The 26173-nt window shown below is 40.2% G+C and overlaps 1 protein-coding gene across 1 annotated transcript; it reads left to right on the forward strand.

Annotated features, from left to right (window-relative positions):
- Positions 1–249: 249 nt before the first annotated feature.
- LOC102231155 (cysteine-rich protein 2-like) lies at positions 250–24386 on the forward strand. Its single transcript, XM_005799250.2, has 8 exons — positions 250–402; positions 15238–15332; positions 20131–20188; positions 20422–20544; positions 22355–22423; positions 22548–22642; positions 23769–23826; positions 24030–24386. The coding sequence occupies exons 1-8, from the start codon at positions 360–362 to the stop codon at positions 24095–24097; spliced, it is 609 nt and encodes a 202-aa protein (XP_005799307.1). The 5' UTR covers positions 250–359; the 3' UTR covers positions 24098–24386.
- Positions 24387–26173: the final 1787 nt, after the last annotated feature.

Raw genomic sequence — 26173 nt, forward strand, 5'->3', positions numbered from 1 at the left:
CTTTAGGCTACATCTCAATAACTAGTTCACACAGAAAGATTATTCAGCATGGATTATAGTAAGTGAAGGGTGAGAAGAGAGTTGTCAGATGCAGCTAAGATATTCACAAAAATATTTGAAATTTTTTTTTACGAAGGAGGGGGTTTTGTTGCCAAGTAGGAATATTTCCGACAGTCCCTGAAGTAGTCAGGGCGGGATTTTTGCTGGAAGTGGGCGGGGATATGCAAATGAGGCATAGATGCTCTGGCTGCTGTGGACGGCGGGACACTTGCTGTTTTGGCAGAACCAGAGCACGAGGAGAGGAGAAATCCCGGGTGGACAGACAGAACTAGTAGCCCCGTCTTTCCTACATCTCCAACATGGCCTCAAAGTGTCCCAAGTGCGACAAGACGGTGTATTTCGGTGAGTTATGCATATAGAGTTGAGTTTTGTGTGCTTAAATTACGTTTGACTAATAATAACGGTGTCGCCAATTTAAACGTAAACATTTTTAAACGGTAAACATTTGGGTCCGTTCGTGTTATGCAGTGTTATTTTTAGATGTTGTCGATTGTTTAATGTGACAATTATGAAGATGCATTATAAGTAACACTGCTTTTTAAAAAATAAAGTTTACAGTGTGAGCAAATCTTCCACACAATGCCCCTACATATTTGGTCAAATTTGTCTGCTGTGATAAATTATCACTGTACTGGCGGGAAATACTTTTCTTAGTTTTCCCTAAGGATCCCTCACAGAAGTCCTCAGCATTCCTTTCACTGAGCCAATTTTAGGGGTCATAGTCACTGGAAAAGTAAATGATTCACTTGAACAAACTTTGTGAAACCCAAAAGCTGTGTATTTGAAAGGGGTTAATGATCAAAAAGAAAGTAAACAAACACATTTTTCATTGAATGACTCCTCTTTATGTCAGCAAGGGATGATCAGTGTGGAAATTTGTGATGCTTGTGCCGTCTGCTGCAGATCAGATGAAGGATTTATCCCGCTCTGAGTCTGATCTGTGCCATTTTTAATTTGTTGTGTTTGGTAAAGCTCCAAGCTCGGCGGTTGGCTCTGGAGAATAGCTGTCAGAGACCTACTGCCAAGAGAGCCATATGCTAAGAGTGTCCACTCACAGAAGATGGTAGCAACATCACGCTGCGTCAGTGGGATGGAAACCTGGAAATGTACATCTTTTTCATCCTTGTAAACAAAACTGAGAAATCAAAACACCCACACGACGAGAGTTCTGACTCATACTTCCATACAGCGAGGATGATTACTACTTATATGCTCTGTTTTATGAAAAGACGCTTACAGTTTGAGATGTGCCTAGATTATAGGAGCTCAGATTCTCAACATAAACAGTAATTTGCGTCCTCTGCTCTTCGTGTGCATCCTCCTCTGTAGATTTTTATTTTTTATTTTTTTCAAATTTAAGCTTGTGCTGTTGAATTTTTTTTATAATCCTCTGTTTGTGTTGGAAAAAACACAGAAAGCACAGCTCTACGCAATTCACAGCGCTCATCAGTGGGGGTCAAAAGCAATTATGTGAGTGGATGGAAGGACTGTTACGTAACAGAAGCGGCCCGCAGCACACATCGCAGCTGCTCCTCATCCTCCGGGTCCCGGGAATCACTGGCATGGAATAATATCCCTACAAATAAGATTTATTTACAGATTTCAAACATATGAGTATTCACTTCTCTGCATAGCCTTAATTCTCTGCAGCGTGTGAGTCACCGCTCCCCGTTGGTGTGTGTTATTTGTCTTTATGTAACGCACTTTGGTCCGGGTCAGTTATTTTTGTGTGAGGTGTGTCTTGCTTGGGTGGAGCAAATGATGAAGATGATGAAGAGGTCATGGAGGAGTGCAGGGAGGCGCTAATGACAATATTAACGTTTCAGTCATTATAGAGCGCGTCTGTGAAATGCGTAAGGAGGAATGGGAGAGGTCAGGGTGGGAGTAACATTTGACCTGCAGCAATAACAGCATGCCTAAAGACTGTCAGATACTGTAACATAAGTTCAGCAGGGCTACCTACACACACACACACACACACATACTCCTTACAATTACTTTGCCTGTGAAAAAGGTGAGGAATTCTGAGCAGGGGTGAATTAACAAGTCTGCAGGAATGTAGAAGTTACAAGGCAGACATGAGTGAGTGTGATGATCAATCCTTTTGTCCATTGTCTTCTCCTTATGAGGTTGTGGTGCTTCAAAGGTAAAAAGTCCACAAAGATATAGAAGACTTCTACCCAGAGACGCTGAGTTTTAAGTGGCTGGAAAACCTCCAGAGGGTGATCTTTTGATCAGAGGCCTAAGCTATCTCAGATGACTCCTTTTGCCCTGGAGGACTGGTGACTTTACTTGGATGTCCTTAGCTTATCTCTGACCTTCTTCTTTCCAGTTCTTTTGGACTTGATCCATCTCTTATTAATATTAGAGAAGATTGGATGGTTCTAAGAAATGTAGAATCTCGCTATTTGGCTCAGCTCTTTCTTCAACTGACTCCTTTCTATGTGGAGGGGCAGTGGTTCGACTATGAGATCTCCCCTTCGATAATCAAGATATTCACCTTATCTCTAAAGGTTAGCCAAGCCAACCAATGAAGGAAGCTAATCTCAGTCATTTTTATGCAAGGTGTGTTTGTTTTGGTCATGAACTATATGTCATGTTTGGGATTTAGCGAGACCAGTATTTTTAGATCTTTGTTTTTTGGTCCTTTGTCAAATGACTTGTTGACGCATCGGAAAATCGAGAGCTTTGCTCTTTTGACCAGATTTTTCCTTTCGATGTGGAAGAGCAGCAGCTCTTGTCAGAGCTCCCCTGGCTAATGGAGCAAACTGTCAGTCTTGAGATCATTATCAGAATCTCATACAGATCATAACTCCTTTCAATGTGAAGGATTAAAGGCTTTACTTATACCTCCTCTGGAATGGTTGAGTTCCTGACCATATCTAAAAGGGTAAGTCCAATCTCCCTATGAAGGAATTTTAGCCCAGCTGTCTTCATCCGTTCCACTGTCATTTGTGGTAGATGGCGAGGAACTTGAACTCTACCGCAGAGACTGACCTCCCAATCCATCTTTTTCGTTTTCATCAGAACTTCAGGTTTACTCTCACAGCTCCTTAATGTCCAGTTTTGAAATGCTTTCATGCTGAAGGTCACTGGCTGAGGATGCCAGCAGAACCGCATTGTCTGCAAAAAGCAAATATGATGCACCAAAGTTCCCAAACAAAGACTCTCTTCTCTCCACGACTACGCCTTTAATTTTTCAAATGTTCTCAAAAGTGTGTCATTGGTGGAGAAAATTGTCTATTTCCTGTCTTGTTTAGCTCTCCTTTTTCTTCATGCGTTGTTGGTTTGGGATGTGTTCTAAAAAGCTCCTACTTGCCTGTAAAAACCCACCTGGCTCTCCATCTGGTTCCCTCTGTATTGGGGTTAAGCAACAGTAGATTCATTATTTAACTCCAAATATTTTTTTTCTTCATCTTTTCTAAATAGAAATGCTTTTTCAAAGGGCAGTGGTGAGCCGCGGCTGGGATGGAAATTCCTCTGGTTTTCCGTTGAAGCTTTATTGGGCACTGACGTTTTAGCTTAATTGCAACTTAAGGGGAAAATGTTACCTCTACTTCTGGAGTTTCTGAAACTTAAAATGCTGATTTGCTTTCAGGGACCCCAAAAGAAAAACGTCAGGAATAAATAAAAAAAAAAAAGGAAATCCCTCGTCAGCGTTGGTATTGAAAGAATGCGAAGGTCTCAGGGGATTGTATGGGTATGGTTGGTTGAATTCCACATGTCCACATTGTGGCCTCGCATCTGGTTGGGGACAGAAATGCTTGTAATAATACACTGGGGGGACTCTAGGCAGACATGTAGCCAGGCTCAGTGGGAATTCAGGCCATGTGATGGAGTCCAAGCCTGAATTCAGCTGATCTGTATCGTTTGCACGACAAACAGGGCCAATGCATCTTTTGGCCGCTAACTGAATAAACGAGGACTTAATGGGAACTAATGGAGCTCCTGTGTGAGCTTCTTCTTTCTCTCTTTTATCCACCGACTCCTCTCAGTCTCTTGGTGGCGGCCCAGGACCTGTAATTCCTCCTTCACTTTCCTTTCCGCTCTAACTGCACGGAATGGGGGAAGCAGGGTGAGATGGTTTTGCCTTTCTTTAAGCGGAGACTCCCTGAGTGCTTCATGCATTCTAATGAGAGGCGACATCTCTATTCACACAGGGCTCTTCCTGTCTCTGCGCACGGTTCTCTTTCCAGAGAGCCCGAGTACCTTCGTCCCCTCGGTCTAACCAGAACGAGGGGACGAAAGGCCAGCGGTCCGTTTCCCACACTCCTCTTCCCTTTTATTCCCACTTTTATCCCGCACAATACGCCTTGGGGTGGGATAAATACTTATCCCACTTTTTTGTCAATGCTAGAGCACCATGTTTTCCACTTGGCTGCCCAGTGGGCTGGGTGAATGTGCTTTGTCGGTTATGTAACACCTTTTCTTGAGGTTTTTTCCTCCTGCGTTTTTGGAATTGCATAACCCACCAGCTCCTGTGCGGCAGTCACCGAGGGTCCTCTTTCTCTGCCTTTATGAGGCACAAATATGATCCTCTAATGGACATGACATTAAGCTTGGTGCTGACGGTTCATCTTTTACCACTGCTTTCCACACAGGTACAACCATTGCTGCGGTTTGACTTGTTACGCAACATAGTAGAGGAGCACAGTCGGTTCTTCATCCTAATGCACAGTGTATTCTCCCTGTTCTGAAGTGGAATGAAATTCCACTTACTATTTCAGAGTGGCACTTAATCTTAAACTGTAAAATTTCTCAAGGTTAGAACATATACAGAGAGTGGCATTTCTTTCATTGGAGTGTTGGCTACTGAAAAGCCCAATCTGGTTTTTAATGCACACATAGACCTGCCACAATAACAAATTTAGCTGGACGATAAATAAAGAAATTACTGCGATAACTGATAATGTTGTTTTGAGACCATTTTCAGCTAATGTCATGATAATGGCAAAATAATGCAAGAACACGTTTTCAAAAAGCAATTAACTTTAAATTGTAATGAACATTTAATACTGGAAGTGGGAGACATTAAATATCAAAGATAAGTAAATAAAACAACAGAACTGTCTTTCAAAAAAAGGGCTAGTTGAAACCAAAACACCAAACTGAAGACTTTATCATTCAGTTTTTGGTAGAAAGAGAAGAAAACAGGAAAACAATAAACCATGCCAATGGAAATTATTGAGCTTATTTTAATTTATCATGCGATTAATTAATTTATTGATTATTGTGACAGGACTATGCACACAATTCCAGTTAAACTCCCAGTAGAGTTTCACAAACGTCATATGTTTACATTTGTGATGGTGGGAAAGAAAAAGCTTTTTTCGGCATAATTGCCACACAGCCAGCTGGCACGAATCATCCATCCATCGTCTTATCCCAGCAAGGTTTGGTAGAGGTGTCAGTACCCATCTCTAGCAGGACACATCCTGGATAGAACATTTTTATGCAGTTTTTTTTTAATATCTTTTAAAAACAAAATACAGTTTTTGTGTGTACTCCTTCTATTTCATGTTTCTTTTAGTCCAGTTAGCATACAGCTTAGACAAAGCTGCAACTTTATTGCTGCATTTAAGTGAGGTATCACGATGAAAAACAGCTTACCAAAGTAAAATCTGTTGCACAAATGACTTGGGGGAAACAATATCTGCAAACATCTGTGTTTGTAATCAGCTAGAAGGAGCTGGAAAAGAAGTGAAATCAGATATCAGACTAGTATCATTATTCATGTCTCCTACATGTATTGCATGCTTTGAGGTGCTTGATAAGATTTGGGGTCGTGTTTGTGTTTTTTGGGTTATTGATGACTGTAAAGAGAAATAGCTGGAGTCCGTTTTGCAGATATGACAACAAAGCATCCAATCGATCCAATGGAAAGATCAATTTGGGAACACACCACATTCCCAAATTGATGACTTTTGAGGTTTTCCAGATTTAAATCTGTGTAAATGGTGCGTGCACTTGGTTTGGACATGATTCAGATGATGAAAATTGTATGCATCTCATACAATATTTTTAGTGATCTAAGTGTAGAACCTGATTTAATTGTAGTAAAAGTGGAAACAGACAAACAAATTTCCATTGAGTTAGAACTTCACCTGTTAGACTCTGGAGCTTCTTCTCTGCACCATCCTGCCACACAGACATGCAGTCCATGCAGTTAGGCCTCAAGACTCACTTAAAACCGTCTGCACTTTATAGGACTCTCATGCGATGTCTTCCCTTTAGGGACTCATTATCAAATTAAAGCAAACTGGTGCACAATGCAAAGTCATAGAAACGACTCCGCTTCCTGTTTGGTGAAGCACTAGATCTTTCTGAACGGCACGCAGCTTGGACACTGTGCCCCTTTTTCCTTGGAGAAGAGATTCGGTGCAGGGAAAGCAGCTTTTGGGGGAAACAAGTCAAAGAGAGATGGACGGTCGAGTGGCTGCTTCGCCCGTGGGTCTGCTGGTCGGCGCAGGCAGGATGCACGTTAACTGCAGTCCATTTACATCAGCCAGCGGGACTCACAAGGTCGGCCTCGCTTGTACACAAAGGGAGGGGCGACGGGGTGTGAGCCCGGAGAGGAAACCTCGCCTCGTCTGAGGCAATGGACAACCTCCAGAGCTGGTTTTGCTATGAGGTTGCATCAGCCACAGGGAGTGAGGTGGATCCAAAAAGATGTTTTTAGTAACTGTGAAACAAAAGAACAGCCAACCTGAACAGTCACTGTGAGCCGCTCAGGGAACTACGAGCGTGTACCGACCATAAATAAATCAATTCTGTTGGTTAACGCTGCCATCAGGGTCAGCCCGATGTTACTTTTACCAGATTTAGCAACATCCCAAAACTGCTGCCACACTAAAAATAAAACTGAGGGGGATTTACAGAATAAATTTCCCAGAATTCATTTTTAAAGTTAATCTAATGTAATAACATCTTCATAAATTATATTAAGCTACAATGTCTCTCTATTGTTTTTTTTATGTAATTGTTTTTAATTAGTGTTCTTGTTGGTGCTTTACTCTTCAATCTCCATCCACTAGATTTTTAAAAATATATTTAAAAAAGAAAATTATGACTTTGTGCATACTTTTCTGTGAGTTAATGGACGTTTTCTCCTCCTAAAATAAATAACAATAGGACATTGTGATCATGATATTATCTTAAACAGATCTTAAACACAGGGTAAGGTTACAAAAATGACCTACTCAGATCCCCTCACTATCCTCTGCAGGGCCATCTTTTCTGCTGGAGTTCCACACTGAGATCCAGCTCTCAACCGCAGCTCAGTAAAACAATGTGAGGATGTTGGTAGAAGGTGGTGTTTGTTCCAATGTCCTTAGTGAAACCTCAGACATTGAGTTTTATAGAGAAAATTGAAATGCAATGGGCAAGAAATTTAGTTTTCCAAACAGTCCTTGGTCCTGTAGCTTCGACCTTGAGTTTATCTGTATGTTTTGTTTTAAAGGCTGCATTTGCCCTCTGGCCATTCGATATACAATATTCATTTGAAAGTTATTATGAAGTTAAGATAAACTTCCTTTGGTCTGTCAGTATTGGTAAAGCCCCCCGCACCCCCCAGCCCCGATCACAGGGAACCCATTAAGAAGGAGCAGAATATGTTGTTAAACCTTGTTAATCTGCATCAAGTTTGGCCAAAGCTATTTTTTATAGGGTTCCTGCACAATGCTCCCTTTCCTATTCATGTCTATCCTTCCTTTCTTCCTTCTTCGTGTATTTTTTACCTTCCTGTTGTCCTTTCTTTTTCCCTTTTCACTTTGTCTTTCCATCTTTCTTTAGGAAATAAGAAAAGATAGGAAGATCCTCATTTCAGGTTGTTCATTATGTCCTACTTATTTTCTGCCTTATGTTTATCTATTCTCTCATCTTTCTTTTCTTATATTTTCCTTTCTTCCTGGTATCCACCATTTTCTTTTTGTTTCTCAGTTTTGCTCTGCTTTCCTTGTGTCCTTCCTTCTTTCTTTGTGCTTTTCTTTCTGTTTAGTCCTTGCTTACTTCCGTTCTTCTTCCCTTTCTTGTGTCCTTCCTGGGGTTTCTTGCTTTCCTTTTCTTCCTTTAGGTTTTTATAGGTTCTGTATCTAAAGCCTGTTTACTTTAGCATTTGCCATACATTTGTTGTTATTGTTGTTTTTACATTTTTATAAACTTTAAAATGTGTGTAAAGAATGGAGAATTCTGGGAATTTGAGTCTGGAAAATGATTCTACTGTAAAACAAGAAGGAACTGTGTATTTGTAAATAGACAGACTTAGTCTGTGTGTCCGTAGTTCTTTTGTTTTTTGTTATTTTTGAGCCTCATCATCTTCGTAATTAATCTAAGAATGTTCACCCTTGAATGCTCTGTACAACTTTATATCGAGTTTGCATCTCGAATGTTTTGTAATGAGCAGACAATAAAAAAAACACATGAACCAAATTCACAGCATATTTATCTATTGAGAACTTTCCTTTGGTGCATGAATGCCCATTGTGCTTATGTGAAGGAAAAGGTCAGAAGTGCTTGAGGGTGTTTTTCCTCCAGAGAGTGGAACACGGATGGAGACAGGAAAACACAGGGTGCTTAGTTTTTCCCTTTGGTTAGTTGTTGTTTCTCCCGGGACACAAGCTGATTGGCCTCCAGTCTGTTCCTCAGGTGTGTGGAGCCACGGTTATCACGCTGAAATCACAAACACCCGTGTGGACACAGCTGTGTCTAGTTGGACGAAGAGGGTAAAGAAGAAGATGAAGGGACGGCTGTGTGGTTGGGTTTATTGCAGAAAAGGCAGAACACATGGGTCCAAGTTAGCTCAGGCTGCAAAAGGACAGCACAAAACTCAGGGTGAAGCATTAGGTGAATCCTTAAGTTTGTCACAACCAGAACCATCATGGCTGACTGTAGCTTGTTATTACTATCTGATGAATCCAAATGATGATCAGATTTTTCTCTTATAGAAACCAGCTCCTGATCAGAAAGCCCTGTTGTCCTCTTCCTTGTCAAGCAAATCACAATTCCGCCTGTTACACCCTGATCGAATTATTGAGTGATAAGTAAACACACATATTAGATTTCCAAACCCAGACCTACCGACGCAGCTTCCTGTTGTTTTTTTAAATGCTGTGAATTCGGCTGTGTAAATTCTGCTCAGCGCTCCGTTCTTGTTGATCACTCGTGAGAAAAACGAGGACAATTTCTCCCCCCCAACCCCCAAAAAAACTGAGTCCACCGGCAGCTTTGGCACAGCTGCTCTGTCACTGCTGACAATCAGGGAAAGGTAATTAAGTCATTGGGAGAAATGCGGCTTAATGTTTCCCCTCAGAAGGCTGCTCGTTAGTGCTCCGTTTCCTAATGCTCTGTCCAATTATGCTGTGTTTGTGGACCATTTGTTGCAGGTCTGTTCCCAAGCTGCTGTCTTTATGGAAAACCCGGTCTGAGGGCAGTCTAGACTAAAAGTGCATCTCACAACCGAAGCGAACGGGGAGAATTAAATTAGAACCTCCAGGAGGCTCTTTGTGACGTCAACGGCATGGATGCTCGAACGACCTCAAACCCAATCACGAGTAATTCATGCTCGCTAATGCTAAATCTATTTGATGTTGAATGGACCTTTTTATTCTCCTTAGTTAAAATCATTTGACTACAGTTTACCAGAAATAACCTTGTGTGAAATAATATTATGTAGGGCTTACAGCGACATGCAGATGCTTTCTTTTGTTTTGTTGTGAAGAACGCCGCCTCGTTTATTTGCATTTCATTACAGATCAAGCTAGTCGTGTTATTTAATTTTTTTCTTATACAGTAGAAGTCTTTTCTGCTCTTGGGGTTTGGCTTAATGTTTTTAATGCAGTTGGTATTTTTTATTGCTCTGTTTTTTGCTCTGCATATTTAACGGATCCATCAACCTCCATGTGTTTTTTTTTAGGATTTTATGTGATAGACCCCCACAAAGTCGTGGCTAATCATAGTTTTCAAAAAAGTTAAAAAAGAAAAAGCATGTGGCTTGCCTTTCCATTCTCCCTTAGATCTGAACTTTGACTAGGCCATTCTACCACAAAAATGTGCTTTGATTTTGTACTTCTGACTATATTTAGAGACCAGTCAGTTGGAAATTTAACCTTTCACCACTCTCAAATTTTTTCCATCATCTAACAGGTTTTCTCCCACTTTCACCTCCTGTTTCCCCATTAGTTCTGAGCAGCTTCCCTGTCTTTCCTGGAAAAGAAACATCCCACAGCATCATCCCGCCGCCATTGTGTATCACCATGTGAAGGGTCTGCTTTGAATGTCACTATAACTTTATTCCTTATCTCTCTGGTGTGTTCCATGGTCTGGATTAATTTATGTAGAGACATCAGAGTAAAAAAAGGCTAAACGCTGCCAACAAATAACCAAATCTTAACAAGTATTTTTGTCCAGTTTCTAGTGCAAAAATCTTACAAATACATTTTCAGCAAGATATAGGAGGGTTTTTTTTGTTTTTTTTTGTCAATAATGTTTTATAATGACAAAAACGTACTAGTTCCACAGGCAGATTATTTTGCTTATAGCAAGACATTTTTTCCATAAGTGAAATAAAATACCAGTGAAACTTGTAGTTTTTGGTTTGATCAATATCTTTTTAATCAATTTTAGGTTTGTCTTATTTCTAGTGCACTAAGATATTTGCATTAGAAACTAGACCAAAAATACTTGGTGAGATCTTGTGTTTTTGCAGTGAATGCAAATACCACTTTTTTTTCCTTTTTCTTTTTTAGATTTTAATTTGTATAAATGAACTAATATCAATCTCCTTACTATCTCAAGTTATACACTATTTTGTTTTGGTCTCACATAAAATCCTTCTAAAAAGAGTTTGTGTTTGTAACATGACATAATGAGGAAAAGTTGAAAGGGCGTGAATACATTTGCACGATGCTGTAATAGTTGCGTTGGTAAGTGAGAGTCGGAAGCGATTAAGGCTCTGTGATTAAGGCCAATGCAGTCAGAGACTTCTGAACATCCCGAAGAGCTCAAATGAAGAAATTAAGTTAAAGAGCTTTCAGTGGTGCAGGTATCCATCGACCTCTGGTGTCGACCTCTGTCCAGCTCAGCGTTACTGCAGGGACCATGCTCTGCTTGTCGGGATTTAAAAGTCAGCGCTGACATTCTCGTTTTTGAAGGCACCGGCTCTCAATTACATAAACACAAACACACTGTCAAATCCGAAGAGCCTCTAAACGCCTCGGCAGCAATCATATCTCACATGAAACCCTTTCCACAAATGAAGGCCTTTACATGCTTGCACCCCAAATTATGGACCATTTAAATATCTCTAGGTAGTTTTCCGCATTTAATCTGTCCAGCTGCAAAATCCTTGCAGAACATCCAATAGGAGAGATGCATGTCATTTACAAGGAAATAGGACAATAAAGAGAAGCCCAGTTCACTGAAAATTATTCATTTCCCCATGGCTCTTGTCAGCGTAGGTCAGGTAAGATGCATGAGAACCTTTCAGCTGGGATTTTTTTCCCTTTGTTTACATCAACATGCCCAGGAATCCCCCTTTTTGGTGGGCTTTGGATAGAGAGCAGACAGGATCTGGCACGTCCTCTTCAATGTTGACATTGCCAACGCGAGTTTCTGTCAAGTTGCCCCCCCTTTTGAGTCGTAGCCTGTTTGTTTTAAACCGGTGGGGGCTTTTACCCTCATGTAGGCGGGAGCATGCACTGCAGCATTTTCGTTTGCATCATTTGTTCCCACGTGTTCACTATTTTAGGATATCGTGATTGTTTATTGTTATGTAACGCATTTTGTTTCTTGGTGCATTAGTTTGGACTGAATAAAGGATGATGAGGGCAGATAGTGACTCAGTTTATCTAGGCCAGCCCCTCTACCCTCCCTTTTCTTGCACTTAATACGCCAGATGAGCTCACCCTTCTTGTTACATTAACGTCTTTTTCAAAGTGGGAGCTGTAAAACAGTGGACATCCACAGAGAACAAGCGGTAGCCCCCCTGAAGTGTGTTTCCATTCATCCTCTGACTTTTAAATCTCTGTGTCCGTTTTTGTGAATGAGTCATTGACAGAAAGATTTCCCAGAGGACACGCAGGCAGTTTTCCAGTACTCTGTTTCTGCGCCATTCTGTCAACATTTGAGAGGTCATATGGTGACCTCAGACATGAGAGGAAATGATGCAAATCTGCTTTGAAAAGAAACTGAACACATCCTGTTTTTACTTTTTTGAGCGAAAAGGGAACTAATTACTGTGTTGCACAGACGTTATGGGATGTTAATTTTTCTGTCCAAAATTGTTAATGTACAAATGTACAAAGACAAATATCTGTCGGTAACGGTGGTGAATGACAATTTGACAAAAATATTAAAAAAGAAAATTCATGCAGCTCTCAGATAAACTGAGAAATTTATTTTAAGATTCTGGTCAGCATTGTTGCTGAGGATGTGTTAAAATATGGTGGCAGTGAATGGAAGCAGCTAAAAGTCTCATTTTTTGTGCATAATCAGTCTGTTTCTTTACTCGTTCACCTCACCAATGCAGTTGTCGAAATGTTATTCTTACACCTAGGTAGCTGTAGACAAGTTTGCTTTTTTGCATAACAAGATGTAAAAGCTACAGAGAATTCTTACCTAAGAATCTTTATGCTCACAAACAACACCTGCAGTCACCTCATGTTATTGCATGAACTGTGTTTTGGTTTTTCTCTCAGTCATGTGTTTGTTTCTTCCCTTGAACCCCCAATTTCAGCTGTTTCATGATCCTGGGGTAAACAGCGTTTCAACAGCGCACCTGGTGCTCACCTCTGTTTTCTGTGTAGAGGACCTGTTCTCGCTCCATCTTTTTTTTTCTGTTTTTTTTTAGGTTGTGAATAATATCCGATCTGTTTTCTGTTAAAGATGACCTTAAAAATCTAAATATGGTGGTGCGTTTCCATTTACTAGAGTTGTGGCTCCGAGGACTATATTTGTGCCAGAAAAGTGTGATTTGACATTATTTATCTGCTTCGAAAAACTGTTGAAAGGCAGATTCTTTTCTGTAGCTTGAAATATATTTTCTCTCTGATTTAAGTAATAAAAATTATTCATGCTGCAATTTATTGTGTAAATTGCTGGACTTCAGAAGTTGTCCAGCGTTTGGTCTTTTTCCAGGACCCCACTTCCACCCACAGTGTGAGTTTTTCCCCAGGTCTTGTTGTGATCCATTTGTCGTAGGAGAGTGCAACTGGAGACAGAACAGAGTAATCTCATCTCTCGAATCAATCCTGAGGGAATTTTTTCCACTAGATAATTTAATGTGATTCCTTTGTAATTTATATCAAATCAAATTTAACTTGATTACCCAAAGAGGGAAGTTGATTTAATCAGGTTTACAAAGAAGTCATTGAGAGTCGGTCAAAGGAGACATAGTCTATAAACCTGCCAATTTTCTACAATCAAGAAGTGTTGCGTGTGGCTATTTGGGGGTTTTATTCATTTTTGATAGAATAACTTTGATTTTTTGTTTTAAATAAATGTTTTAGTGAAGTCATGTGGCAATTGATCTAATGCCCAGACACAGTTTTCATAAGTTTATGTTTTACAGAAATGACTTCTTTAGAAAATGACAGCTTTCAACGCTAACATATTTTTTTTGTGTTAGAAATGCACCAGGCAATATTTGGAGTTTAATATTTTTCAGCTCACTTTGTACTGAATAATGACTATATGATTGGGATCTCAAAATTACAATCTTTTTCCAAGCAGCGAACATACCCTTCTTAAATAATACCAGATTGCATCAGCCACAAAACTCTGCAGTGTGGAAGTTATTACTGAGGGAGGAAGACTCAAAGTTAGCTATTTTGGGTATCAGTGAAATGTTTCAAATTTAGTGCAGAGCGAGTGCAGAGATGTAAGAAGCTATTTAAATAGAAAACCGTCTGCTATAGAAAATGCTAGATTTGGAAATGCAGGCAGTGTCTTGTAAACCTTAGAGTTCTGCTAATATAACATTCTTGATGTTACTTGCTATTGAAGTAATTTCAATATGTCAGGTCTGTAATAATTATGGGTTGTTTTAAATAAGCAAAATCCTGTTTTTGTCTCGTACAAACACAGTGTGACATCCCCTCTGCTCCTGATGCACCTAACTGAACTCAAATCAAGAAAGTTTGAAAGAAATCCTTTCAACGGCATTTAAATATTCTATTTTAAAGAAAAGGTGCTGAAGATTGTGTAGGCAGGTACAGGCTGTAAAAAGAAATCAAGATCTAAAATCAAACACAAATCTGATTTGTGCATCTATGGTATTTATATCTTTTCTTTTTCAGTACATTCCCACTAAGGCTCTTCTCTTTTTTCATCTTTCGCTTGCAGACACAGTATATATATTTTTTAAACCTTTCCATAAATATATACTATAACATGAAGCTACAGTATGTCGCAGTGTGGAGGAACAAGAGGAATGCCTTAATGTCTGCATATAAGCTGGCTGCGTGCGCACATGTTTGTGTGTTTTCTGAGCTGGGGCATGTAGGAAACGGGCCGAAGTTTCCGGCTATTTTTGCTGTTCCTTGATAAGAGAAGGTGTTTCCTCCGCTGCCGGGACGACTCCTTGGGGCCCATTGTTTGGAGGCAGTGGTGATTTGTTGTGTTAAAGTGTACATTTTGGGTCCCTCGCCTGTCTGGACGGACGACGGCAGGAGAAGTGGACTGAAATGGGTTTGGGGGGGTCGTGTGCATCAGAGTGGGGGAAGGGAGTGTGTTTTTTTGTTGTTGTTGTTGTTTTTTTAAATAGATTATTCAAAGAATCTGGGTTAGATATGGATCCCCCCCGCTGTTTCAACTGGACGGGTTAACGCCGCTGTCAGTTAACCCTGCTATGACATCATCGCCGTATCCTGTGTTGTACACAGGCATCCCCACTGTTCCCGCCTCCAAGAAAACAATCCCTCTGTTGGCGTGATGACAGCATCCCCATCGAGGCCCGAGACAACACAGCACAAACCAATCATTATTGTAGATAGTGAAGCAATGGGGGACGTCACTCCTCCCTGCAGTGACTGATTGAAGGGCGCTCTGTGCTACAAACGTGCACAATTGATAAAGGGTCGGAGGGGGAGGGCGGGATTATTCACAGTAATCTGCACAGATGTTTCTTGATGTGAATGTTTGCATTGATCCCACTTCCTTCTGTCTTTTGTCTTTGATTTGCAGCTGAGAAGGTGTCATCGCTTGGGAAGGACTGGCACAAACTGTGCCTCAAATGTGACCGCTGCAACAAGCTTCTGACCGCAGGAGGCCACGCAGAGGTCAGTGGGATCAAACTGCGAAAGAGCTCAGAGAAAGAAAAAAAAAAAAAAACTTCTTTGTGGAATCACTTGGCTGCGTTTGAAGCTTTACCAGTCCTGAATGCATGTTTTTTTTCTCTCTCCATGAAAACATAAAATATTAGTTTTTTCTTCAAATTTGTTTCAATTGCCGTATAGACATTGTGTCGGAGAAAGGAGCTGTTTTTGCTTTATGAGCTCATTTGTTTCAACCATTATTCATGAATGTTTTTATTTTTTATTTTACCAGGAAAATGCCATTGACATTACAAATCTTTTTTTTGCAAGAGAATCCTGCTCTGACTTCTTGAAGTCAAGTCAGCCTTTTGTTTTTTTATATTATTATACTTTCAAAATGATTGTTGACCAAAGTGCTGCACAAAGTAGAGCAAGAACACACAGTTAACTTTACCAAAATATAAACTACAATAACACATGACAATATGACCAGATAAAAGAGTGATTGAGGTCAAAATAAATAAAAAAATGAAACAACAGTGGAAAACCTCAACTATAACTAAAAGCTAAAGAACGTTTTTTTTTTTTTTTACAAACATGCACAAGCTGCAGATTTCTTGAAAAGTATTTTTGATTCAACCCTCAAAAAAGCCTAGAACCTTCATTTACAATGGACGCCAAAGTGCATCCGATTTGATCCAGTGCAATATAGTCCATTAAAAAGAAATGTTTAAAATCATGACAAAGACACTTTACATTAATAAGATTCGTGAATAATTCAAAACTAGGACAGTAAAACCAGTGATGTCATCAATGGAAAAAGAACTTTAGGATATTTTACACGTGAGGTGAACCACTGAAACGTTCTTCAGAGCTTCCTCATGAACATTTGACATCTTGAACATTTACTGAAATGTTCAAGATGTAGCAGATGTTACTAGCTGGCTGCAGCTAACTAGCTTGTTCCAGTCGACCGGGTGCTGACAAAACATCTGTGAAATGTTTCTCCTGTTTCCTACGTTTCTGTGGCCCTGAACCTTGTAGTAAGCATTGAGTTATTTGATTACTTTTTTGGGAAGACGTCGGTGTTTCAGAAAGTTTTTTTCGTCGAGGCTGACCAGTTTATTCTGTCTTCTTTTTTCACCAGCGTCAAAACATCCACCAGTACTACCGTAAACGAGACGACATGGCACAGTAGTCAAAGGTCTGCAACTTTTAGGACTTTAGTATTCCTGCAGTCCATTCGTTGCTATTGTAACTTCTAAGAGCCAGGATCGATTGTTGCTTGGTGATTATCAGACTTACAGACAGAATCTCTCAATTTTGGCCTTTTGGACCTGAAGTGTCGTGTAACATCAGAGTCTGTAGTCTCTTTTAAAAGGTCCTGTGACGTATCGGAGTGTTATTTTTCTTTCTCTGAGTCATGATATGTCACAGTCCTTGTGCATCTGTCACCGGATATATTTGTTTCTGCTTTCCGTTTTCCGGGCCTGTTTTGTGTGTCTCGTAGTGTCTGTCGATATGTTGGGTCCTCATGGGAAGTTTTACTCCCTTTAGCCCTGCAGGATGAGCCGTTTTCAGATCCTCCCTCTCTGGCTTGCACAGTCAGACTGCAGTATCACATCTCAGTCAGTTTCCCCTGACGCTGCACTGCTCACTGTCTTTTGAGGATTCTCTCATCTCATCCTTTTTGATTTACCCATTCATGACCCGGGCAACTATGTTTTTTCTTTGAAACACTCTTCTTGATCTCCCGCTTTTTTTTTTTCTTCCTTTTGGTCAAAGAGGATGTGATCTCAACCTCTTTGGACACAAAAGCAGTTTCCCCCCGCAGACCCCAGAGGATGCTTGTCTGCTGTTTAATCTCTGCCTGATTACAGTACAGTAGTCGCACACAATCTCTTTCTGAGGCCCTCGCTCGCTCTTCCCGCCACCCTTCGCTCCGTGGAGGGCATCCAAGTCCCTCCCCACGCCATGACTCTTACTTTAACAGGGAAACGAATCTCTGCCCGGTCGTCGTCATGGAAACTCGAGGCCGGGTGACGTTTCTTCTGGAAAGAAATGTTTAAAGAGATTGTCCGGGAGTGCTGTTTGTTATCGTCTCAGGCGCGGTATGTGGAAGGTTGTGAACCCCAGAAGGACGAGGACTGCCGCTTTAAAAGGAGGACAGGATGCGGCCCAGAGCGGCCTGACGTCTGTGGGCTAAACAAGGGCAGCAGTTTCCCCCTGAGGCGACCTCCAACATGGGACGTGACAAGTCTCCGTAGTTGACCCTGAAAGAGCATGGCTTTATTTGTTCCAGCACATTCAGAGGTGTTTTTGCTTTTGTTTTTTGGTCGTTTTTTTTAACGCAACACCGCTGGAACATCAGAACCATCTGGACTCAGTTAGCGTCTATAAATCCTAGTGGTCACAAATTAGCGCGTGTGCTGGTTTAAAATGTTTGATTTAATCTTTAACAGCTTCAAATCCGGTCAAAGTGAGACACTCGTATGTTCAGATACGTTCATGTTCTTGCAAATGGAATAAAAGCTACCAGTTGTTTTCAACTGCAGCGACTTAAAGGTCTACTTCTCATCTACATTTGCAAGCTTTCGGCACTCTGCTGATGAGCACTGGCTCTTTTAGCTGCTTTAGGGTCAGCTGCATCACTTACGGGGTCGGCAGTCATCACTTGAGCCTAATGGGCCTTGATGATGCTCTGAAGCTGCCTGTACGGGTAACACACATGATGGCGGTACACTCATGAGCTGCTCATCAAAAGGTCAGAATGATCAGGGACAGAATGAGTCGAGCCAAATCAGTTTCTCCAACCGCAAAAACCTAAAAATGTTTTATTTAATTTTATTTATTTATATTTTTTTTTGCCGTTTCCAATATACAGGGTTCGTATGAGTGCTCGAAAACCTAGAAAAGTATTGAATTTCTATTAGGTGTATGAGGTTTGGAAAGTGCTTGATTTCTGTATAAAAACCCTTGAAAGTGCCTGATATTCAAACTGCACAGTTTAATATTAAAGTGTAATCTAACGTTTGATTAAAAGCCTAAATTTAGAAAGCGTTATTTACAGTTGAAACCGCATTTTTAAAGATAATAAAAATCTCACTGTCTGAACAAATGTATTTCTCTTGTTTTAGGTCAGTTAAGATTGGCTGCACTGAACTAATTTACTAACAAGGCACCTAAATAACCAATTATATTCCACAGAAGGCATCTAATTAGTGAAACAAAACGTCCACCCCAATGTGAAAAAAGTGTTTCGGTAGCCTCATGCTATGGATGTTCTTTCATTTATCACGGACATTATTGTTCCATTACATAAAATCCTGATGAAATACGTTGATGTTTCTGGTTGTAATGTGAGAAACTGGAAAAGTTCAATGTGTCACAATGTTTTTAGAAGGCTCAGCTAACTGTGCCTCAAATGTAAACTCGTTCTATCGCACTGCTCTTATTTTCAGCCATCTAAAATGATTAAACTCAGACAATACAGGAAGGAAATATGGTCCTGTTCTTTTACGTAACCTGCAGCGACGGGTCGTTCCTGAACTGCTGCTGACTCCAGGGTTCTTCAGGATCAAACACAACGGAAATCCTAGAAGAAACATGAACTTTGACTTAATAAATAGAGGTCTTATTAAGTAATAACTCACCCAGAAATGGATGACAGGGAATTTGTCCGCAAAAAATAAAAAGTAAAGCAGCTAAACCTTCAGAGATTATTTACCAGCTGAAAGGTGAGCAGTGGTTCAGAAATCAGAGCACAGGGTTGAAGCAAATCTTAAGTGTGTGTGACAGTGTGGGAGGTTTGACTGCTGGGAAGAAAGTGGGCTTTTCTTTCAGTGGCGAATCCATTTTTGAGTTCACTTCGCATCTTGTCCGTACAGTCGGATCCTGACAAAGACGTCAGAGTAGGAGTCCGACTCTGTACCTTTGCGAGTCTCATAAAACCCGAACACGAGGGCGAGAGGGAGAGTGTGGCGGCTTTAACAACAGCTGATCCTGTCACGGGTGATGCATTATTAAAGTCAGAGAGCAACCTTTTCTTTCTTCTTCGCTGTCCTCCAAGGGAGAGAAAAGAAAAAAAAGAAAGAGCTCAGGTGGCCAGGGCAAAGTGAGCAGTGTCTGGTTTTCCACTCATCACCCTGCAGGTCTCGCCTCCTGCTTAGTGATTTTTCTCATCTATGGGCATCGGAACCTGCACACAGACCGGTGGCCCCTCACCCATCATCCTCTTCGCCCATCACATGTTCCTGCGGTGGCTGACACATTCCCAGTGTGCATCGGATTCAAGACATTTTATGTCACAATTTGGATTTTTTTTTTCCTCCCCCTTTTTCCTTGGGAGTGGAAACACGATGTCTGTCACACATGTGCAGACACAAAGCTCCCATTGACGTGTGTGTGTGTGTGTGTGTGTGTGTGTGTGTGTGTGTGTGTGTGTGTGTGTGTGTGTGTGTGTGTGTGTGTGTGTGTGTGTGTGTGTGTGTGTGTGTGTGTGTGTGTGTGTGTGTGTGAATTCATCAACAGAGACCAGTTCCCTGGATACAGTAGCGCTCGTTATTTTTGGGTTAAAGCTCCCTGTGACAATGACTTCATCATTAGGTGGCAGAAGGATAAAAAAATTAATAAAGCTCCATTTTTGGACTTGTTCCTCCATCGGCAACATTTTTAACACCGGGAAAGTGTGCGAACGTTATGACTTCACACACACATCATGTGCAGCTTCCTTTCTGCGTCAGATGGGTGTGTTTTATGTACTCAAGTGGATCAGTTTGGGGGTTTTCTCCTGCTAACGATGATATGTTCTCTCTCCCTGCAGCACGATGGAAGGCCCTACTGCCACAAACCATGCTATGCTGCCCTCTTTGGGCCAAAAGGTGAACTGCATTCCCCTCTCACACCGTTACATTATTAAAAACCCATTTGATTTATTTATGCGGGGTTTCTCGGCTGATTAGATGCATGTAACTCTCTATATTTGGCTCCTTACAGCTGTACGTGTTATACTAAAATATAATCTGGAACATTTGAATGCAGATAATTCATCAAATGGATATTATATCAACTAAATTTGTGCAATTCTAAATCTTCTTTTATCTTCTTACTCGAGGTGTTAACATTGGAGGAGCAGGTTCTTATGTGTACGATGCTCCAGCCAACGACAACACTGGTGGGGATTCAGCCTCTAAAGTTGAAGAGAAGCGTGTGTACGCGCCAAAGGCGCCATCAAAAGGTATTTCAGATGAAGTGTTCATTAAAATTCTGCTGTTGGTTTAAAATCTACGCGAGAAAATGATCTGACGTTCTCTTTGTTTGGGAGTTTGATATGAAGGCTGCACCTAATGATTATTTGAGTAATCGATCATTCCCTCTTTTTTTTTTTTTTTTTTACGATGATTGACCTGATTTTTAAAAATTGCCGTAGTCTGTAGATTTTTAACTTACCAATTGAATCAGTTTTTATGCAATATTGGAAATACATTCAAGGATGCAAATAAACAAAGAAGTGAGTTTCTTTTTTTAAATAAGAAAATCAACACTTTATTGCCCAAACTGGGATAGCAGCAGGCAATATTCATCATTTGCAGCAAATATGCATCTGCGGCTAAAAGAAAAAAAATTCTAGCAACATGTCAATGGGTCTTCATAGATTGAACGGTATAGTGCTGATTTGTTGATTATTTATTGGATCAACTGATTAGTTGGAAAAGGTGCTTCATAGATTTTTTTAATACGTATATATAATTTGAACCAGGTGGAACTAAAACTGCCATTTGAGGAGTTCTAGGTAGTACATGTTTACAAAAGTTTTGTTTTTTTTATCTTAAAAACAAAATGTATGTTTTTTTTTGGACAGCTTTGGCTTAATTACTGCTCTGAGTATATTGTTCTCTCTTTTTTTAGTCTATAGTTATCAATTAATCAGTTGCTAAATTAGTTGACAATCATTTTGATAATCGATTCTGATTAATTGCTTTAGCCCAACTTGATATTATGTGATAAACAAGCAACATGTAGCTGTGAAGCTGTGAAGTGAAAATCAAAGATAGTTTTCAAAATGTTTTAAATATTGAAATCTAAAAAGTGTGGTGTGCATCGGTATTTGGCCCCATCAGCTGCTGCCCTTATTAAAGCTGCCGTGGCACAGCCTGCCAGATTCGCGCAGTTTTAGGATGTCATTTCTGTCTCAGACTTTGGATTGAACAAAGTTCTGATAGATGTTCCAAGCTTGAGATGTTGCTTGTGACCTAACCCCGCTTCAGACGTCTCCATAACTTCCTCCTGTCTGCTGTGTTCCTTGTCTGCATGGCGCTGTTTGTTCACTAATCCTCTCTAACAAAGAACAGCTGGATTTACACAGAGATTAAATAACACACAGGGGGATTTTATGTTTTATGTAATTAGATGCCCTCCAAGGCACCTATTTGGAAATTTAGATGTTTAATTGGGCACCTAATTAGTAAATTAGACGCAGCACGTAACTGGCTGCACAGAACTTAGGGAGCTTCAGGATAAAAGGGGGGTAAATACAAATGTGTTACACTTTTTTTGGTTTTTATTATTATTTTTTAGATGTGAACATTTTTGAAAATCATTTCTAATTGTTCTTCCATGTTTTGCAATTAAGCTCTAATTTGTGTTTAGCTATCAAATAAAATGTAGCATGAGAAAATGTGGAGAGGTTCTGAGTGTGAATACTTCATGTTTTGGATCCATCGGTCTACTGAGCCTCATGTTTGTGTGGAAAACATGGAAGCTTCCGTTTAATTAGGTCACATCTCTTGTCATCTCACACTCGGATAGGAAACAATGAGTTAAGTGTCTGAACTTGGCAATATTTGGGTGTTTTATATAAGCTTCCCTTGAAATCCATAAAAACGTAACATTTCTTTCCTGTTCTTTCATTATTGCCCCAGAGGAGTTCACGCCTAGCAGGGCCAGACTAATACTCATTCATCAGTTTTCATTCATTTTTGTTTTTTTACATTGGTTCTTCAGAGACTTACCTCCAGGGGTCATTTTTATTTGATTATTTTCTGCAGCTGGCAGCATTACCACTTTCTCCGGCGAGGCCAACCTTTGTCCTCGATGCAGCAAGAAGGTGTACTTTGGTGAGTCGTTGAAACAACCCAGAATCGCAAAGATCGTTACAGGAAGCGGCGCGGACGTGTGCAAAGCGCGTAACGAGGCGTCTCACAGATGTATGAAATATGTGTCTGGTTTCCGTCCCTTTAGCTGAGAAGGTGACCTCCCTGGGGAAGGACTGGCACCGGCCCTGTCTGCGCTGTGAGAGGTGCAGCAAGACTCTGGCTCCTGGCAGCCACGCAGAGGTGACAACTCACATTAGGTTTTGGGTTCTTACTGTGCAGCCTAATACAGGACTGTTAGAAATATTAAATTAAAACCATCATTCATAAAACATCACTGACTTAGAGCAGATTTAGATGTAAAAATGCACATTCTCGTTCAACTGAGATGTTTGTTTCTGGTAGAAAATCAGACATAAGATAATGAACAATTTTCTACATAAAAAAAAAATTTAATCCTGTATTGACAATTATGTATACCCTCCTCAATAATAAATTGAAAGATCTTTAATCATGGTAGCTGATGCTTTTTGCACGTCTCCTCTAGTCCTTCTTGCCATCACCCTTCCCATGCAGATTCTCCATCACACTGATGTTATGTCTTAAAATGTTAATATTTATTTTAGTCAGAGGAAACATGTTGGTGAAATTAAAAGATTATTTCAAAGTAAAGTACCGGTATGCTGTTTTTTTTTTCTTGTGATGTCATCAACCCAAACATAAACAAAGCGTATTTAGCAGTTTTTCAATGTTGTTCTAAAAAAAAAAAAAAAAAAAATTATATAAAATCCCACAATGGACGTCCGAACATTAATACCCAGCTGTGTGTTTTTTGCGAGTGTGTATTTTTATCAGGAAAAATAAAATTAGACTGGACAGTGGTTTTTAAAAGATAAGCAATACTTGCCAAAAAACTAACAACATAAGTGACCACAATCAAGTAAGGCAGTAGCGTATTGGAAATATTGACAGCACAAATCCCCACCTTTTCCACCTCCAAGCTAACATTATGAGCTATTCTGAGGAGGAATTAATTGAAAAGGTCACTTCATATTCCCAATAGCAGACTTCTTCAAGTCTTTTATTACGTCTGAAATCATCTTCTGTCTCGTAGATGGTTTAATTTAGAAGCTCTCTAATAAAAGAAATATAATCTACAAAGGTCAAGATTTGATCCCCCAGAAGATTTTTGCTGCCATTTTGTAGAGGCAGTACAAATCAGCTGTAGTCTGATTTTTGTCCATGTATATGTTACGTTAATCTGTAGCTGTGAGAGTTTTGTTATGTTTTTTTTTATTATTATTATTATTTCATTCCATTTCAGAGTAAATTGTCAAACTAATTGTCGTCGTCTCCTCCCCCCCTCCAGCATGACGGCCAGCCCTACTGCCACAAACCCTGCTACGCCGTCCTCTTTGGACCCAAAGGTAACCGCTAGGGGGCGCTGTCGACCCACGAATCTCCAACTGACACTTGAAAGAGAATGTCACACAAGTGTTTCTAAAAAAGCCTTTCCCACTGTGACTGTGCAGCGACCCGTCCTGCTGATGTTTTACCTTGTTTTTCCCCTCCTCCTCTCTGCTGCCCTCCTGACTGTTCTCCCGCTGTTCTCCCTTTTTGGTCTCTCCAGGCGTCAACACTGGCGGCGTGGGCAGCTACATCTATGACAAGGAGCCCAGTGCAGTGACCCAGCCTTGAACCTTTTGTCCCCCCCCTCAGCCTCACCCTCCTCTTCTCTACATTACACTGACCAACACCCACAGTATTATGTGCTGAATTTTGTTTTCTCCCCTCCTCCCTATTCGTTTGTTCATACCTGAGGCAACTGTCGATCGGCTGCGACTCCCTTTCCCAGCTCTTCTGCCGTTCCCAGGATCAGATAAAGCAGCACGGAGGAAAATTAACTGAACTCGAATGCAGAAAGAAGCACAGACACGTCAAAGTATCTCATAAAATGCACATTAAAAAAAAACTCTGACGAAGGATATTTTGTCTAGTTTCCAGTGGATGTATCTTAGTACATTTGAAATAAGACAAAGCTCATTTACAAGTAGCTTTTCAGCAAGATATACAAGCTTATTTTAAGTAAATAATTTCATAATATTGATTTTAAAAAGTACTAGTTCCACTTGCAAATTATTTCATTTATAACATATGAAAAAATGTCTTGTTATAGTGAAAAGATCTGCTAGTGAATTTTATCAATATTAGCGAATTATTTACTTAAAACAAGCTCCTCTGTCTTTCTGAAAAGTTACTAATAGGTTAGTTGTGCCTTATTTAAAGTATACTAAGATATTTGCACTCGAAACTAAAAGTTTATGTTGCTTTCAGTGTGCTTTTTTTCTTTTTCTTCACAAAAGCTAAAGCTGTCGCCACGTTCACACTCTAATGCGGTTTCACAACAGGAGACTTCAGGTCTCTCCGTCTCGCATATTTCACCCCGCAAAACTTAATCGAATCTGTCCTCCGGGTTATTTAAGGATATATGCGAGGAAATAAAAATCTGACCGCCAGGGATTCTCAGGTGCTGCTTTACTGCCGCCTGACGACAGACGGAGAAATTTAACCTCGGAGGCTGTTTGCGCGCACAGATGGTCTTGAGGAATGGAGCGCCGTGCCAATAATTCTCTTATTTCACAAACGCCATATTCGTAGTTTGGCTGTGTGACAACGTTGCTGCTACGAGAGGGAAGAAATTTGAGCACATTATGAAAAGGTGGGGAAAAGCATTACGAACGTGACCCTTACATATGCTCTAAAACATACGTTTGATTTGAATTTCACATGTGAGAATAATGAAAAAAAAAAGAGAGAAGAAATGAAGTTCAGAATACAGTTCCTGACTGCGTTACAACCACAGGGGTTATTGTTGTGAATAATAGTAAATTGAAATGAGAAGAGCTGTGGTTTTGAACAGGTTCTACAAATTGAAAAAATATGTGGCATATATTTATTGTTTCACCTCCCCAAGAACAATGTTGTTCTTTTGAGTTGTGTTTTATAAGTAACCTATAAAAGGTGCTTAGTTGACTTGGATTTTATTTAGTTGCATTAAAGTTAAAGGGCCTCACTACGAATGCACCAAATTCTTCTGGTGATTTGTAAGATAAAAGTTTCAAAACCATGAAACATTTTCTTTTTAACATACCTTGGGGTTGGTTTGTCAGATACAAACGCGATTGAAGTTTGTGGTTGTAGCATAAGCTAGCAGTTTGATTCTTTTCAAACTTACAAGTTCTGCAAACTTGTAAGCTCAACATGGTGAACATTCTCCCCCCCCCCATCTGCTACATGTAAACGTTTGGGGTTTTTATTTTCCTAAGTTATGATGTGGGTGAAGTTCGGAGGAGGTCTGGCTGTGGGTATTTATTGCTTTAACTGAAGTCCTTTAAATTTCAGCCATCGTACTACTAGCTTCCGTACGGAAGAACACATGAAGATGATTAAACAAAGCAATGCCTGCTGTACAAAAATCTTTAATGATCAAGATTTTTTTTATTCTTTTGAAGAAAAAGTTACCCTGCTGTTTTCCAGGATATGATGCGCCATTTTAAGTTTTTTGTGGGGATTTTTTTTTTTTGCCTTTAGCCAACATGTTAGCTTAGCTTGTAAACGTACGGACAAGTCATTCTGTAAGAATGTGCATTTTAGTATTAATGTATGATCGTCACTGTTTGTTGTGCATCGTAGTGGCTTCATAGACACTCACTGGGCAACGGCCTTTGTGTTTTTATTTTTATTTTATTGTGTTTTATTTCAGAAGCTCCGTTT

The sequence above is a fragment of the Xiphophorus maculatus genome, chromosome 19 (genome assembly GCF_002775205.1).
Source record: "Xiphophorus maculatus strain JP 163 A chromosome 19, X_maculatus-5.0-male, whole genome shotgun sequence".
NCBI lineage: Eukaryota > Metazoa > Chordata > Actinopteri > Cyprinodontiformes > Poeciliidae > Xiphophorus > Xiphophorus maculatus.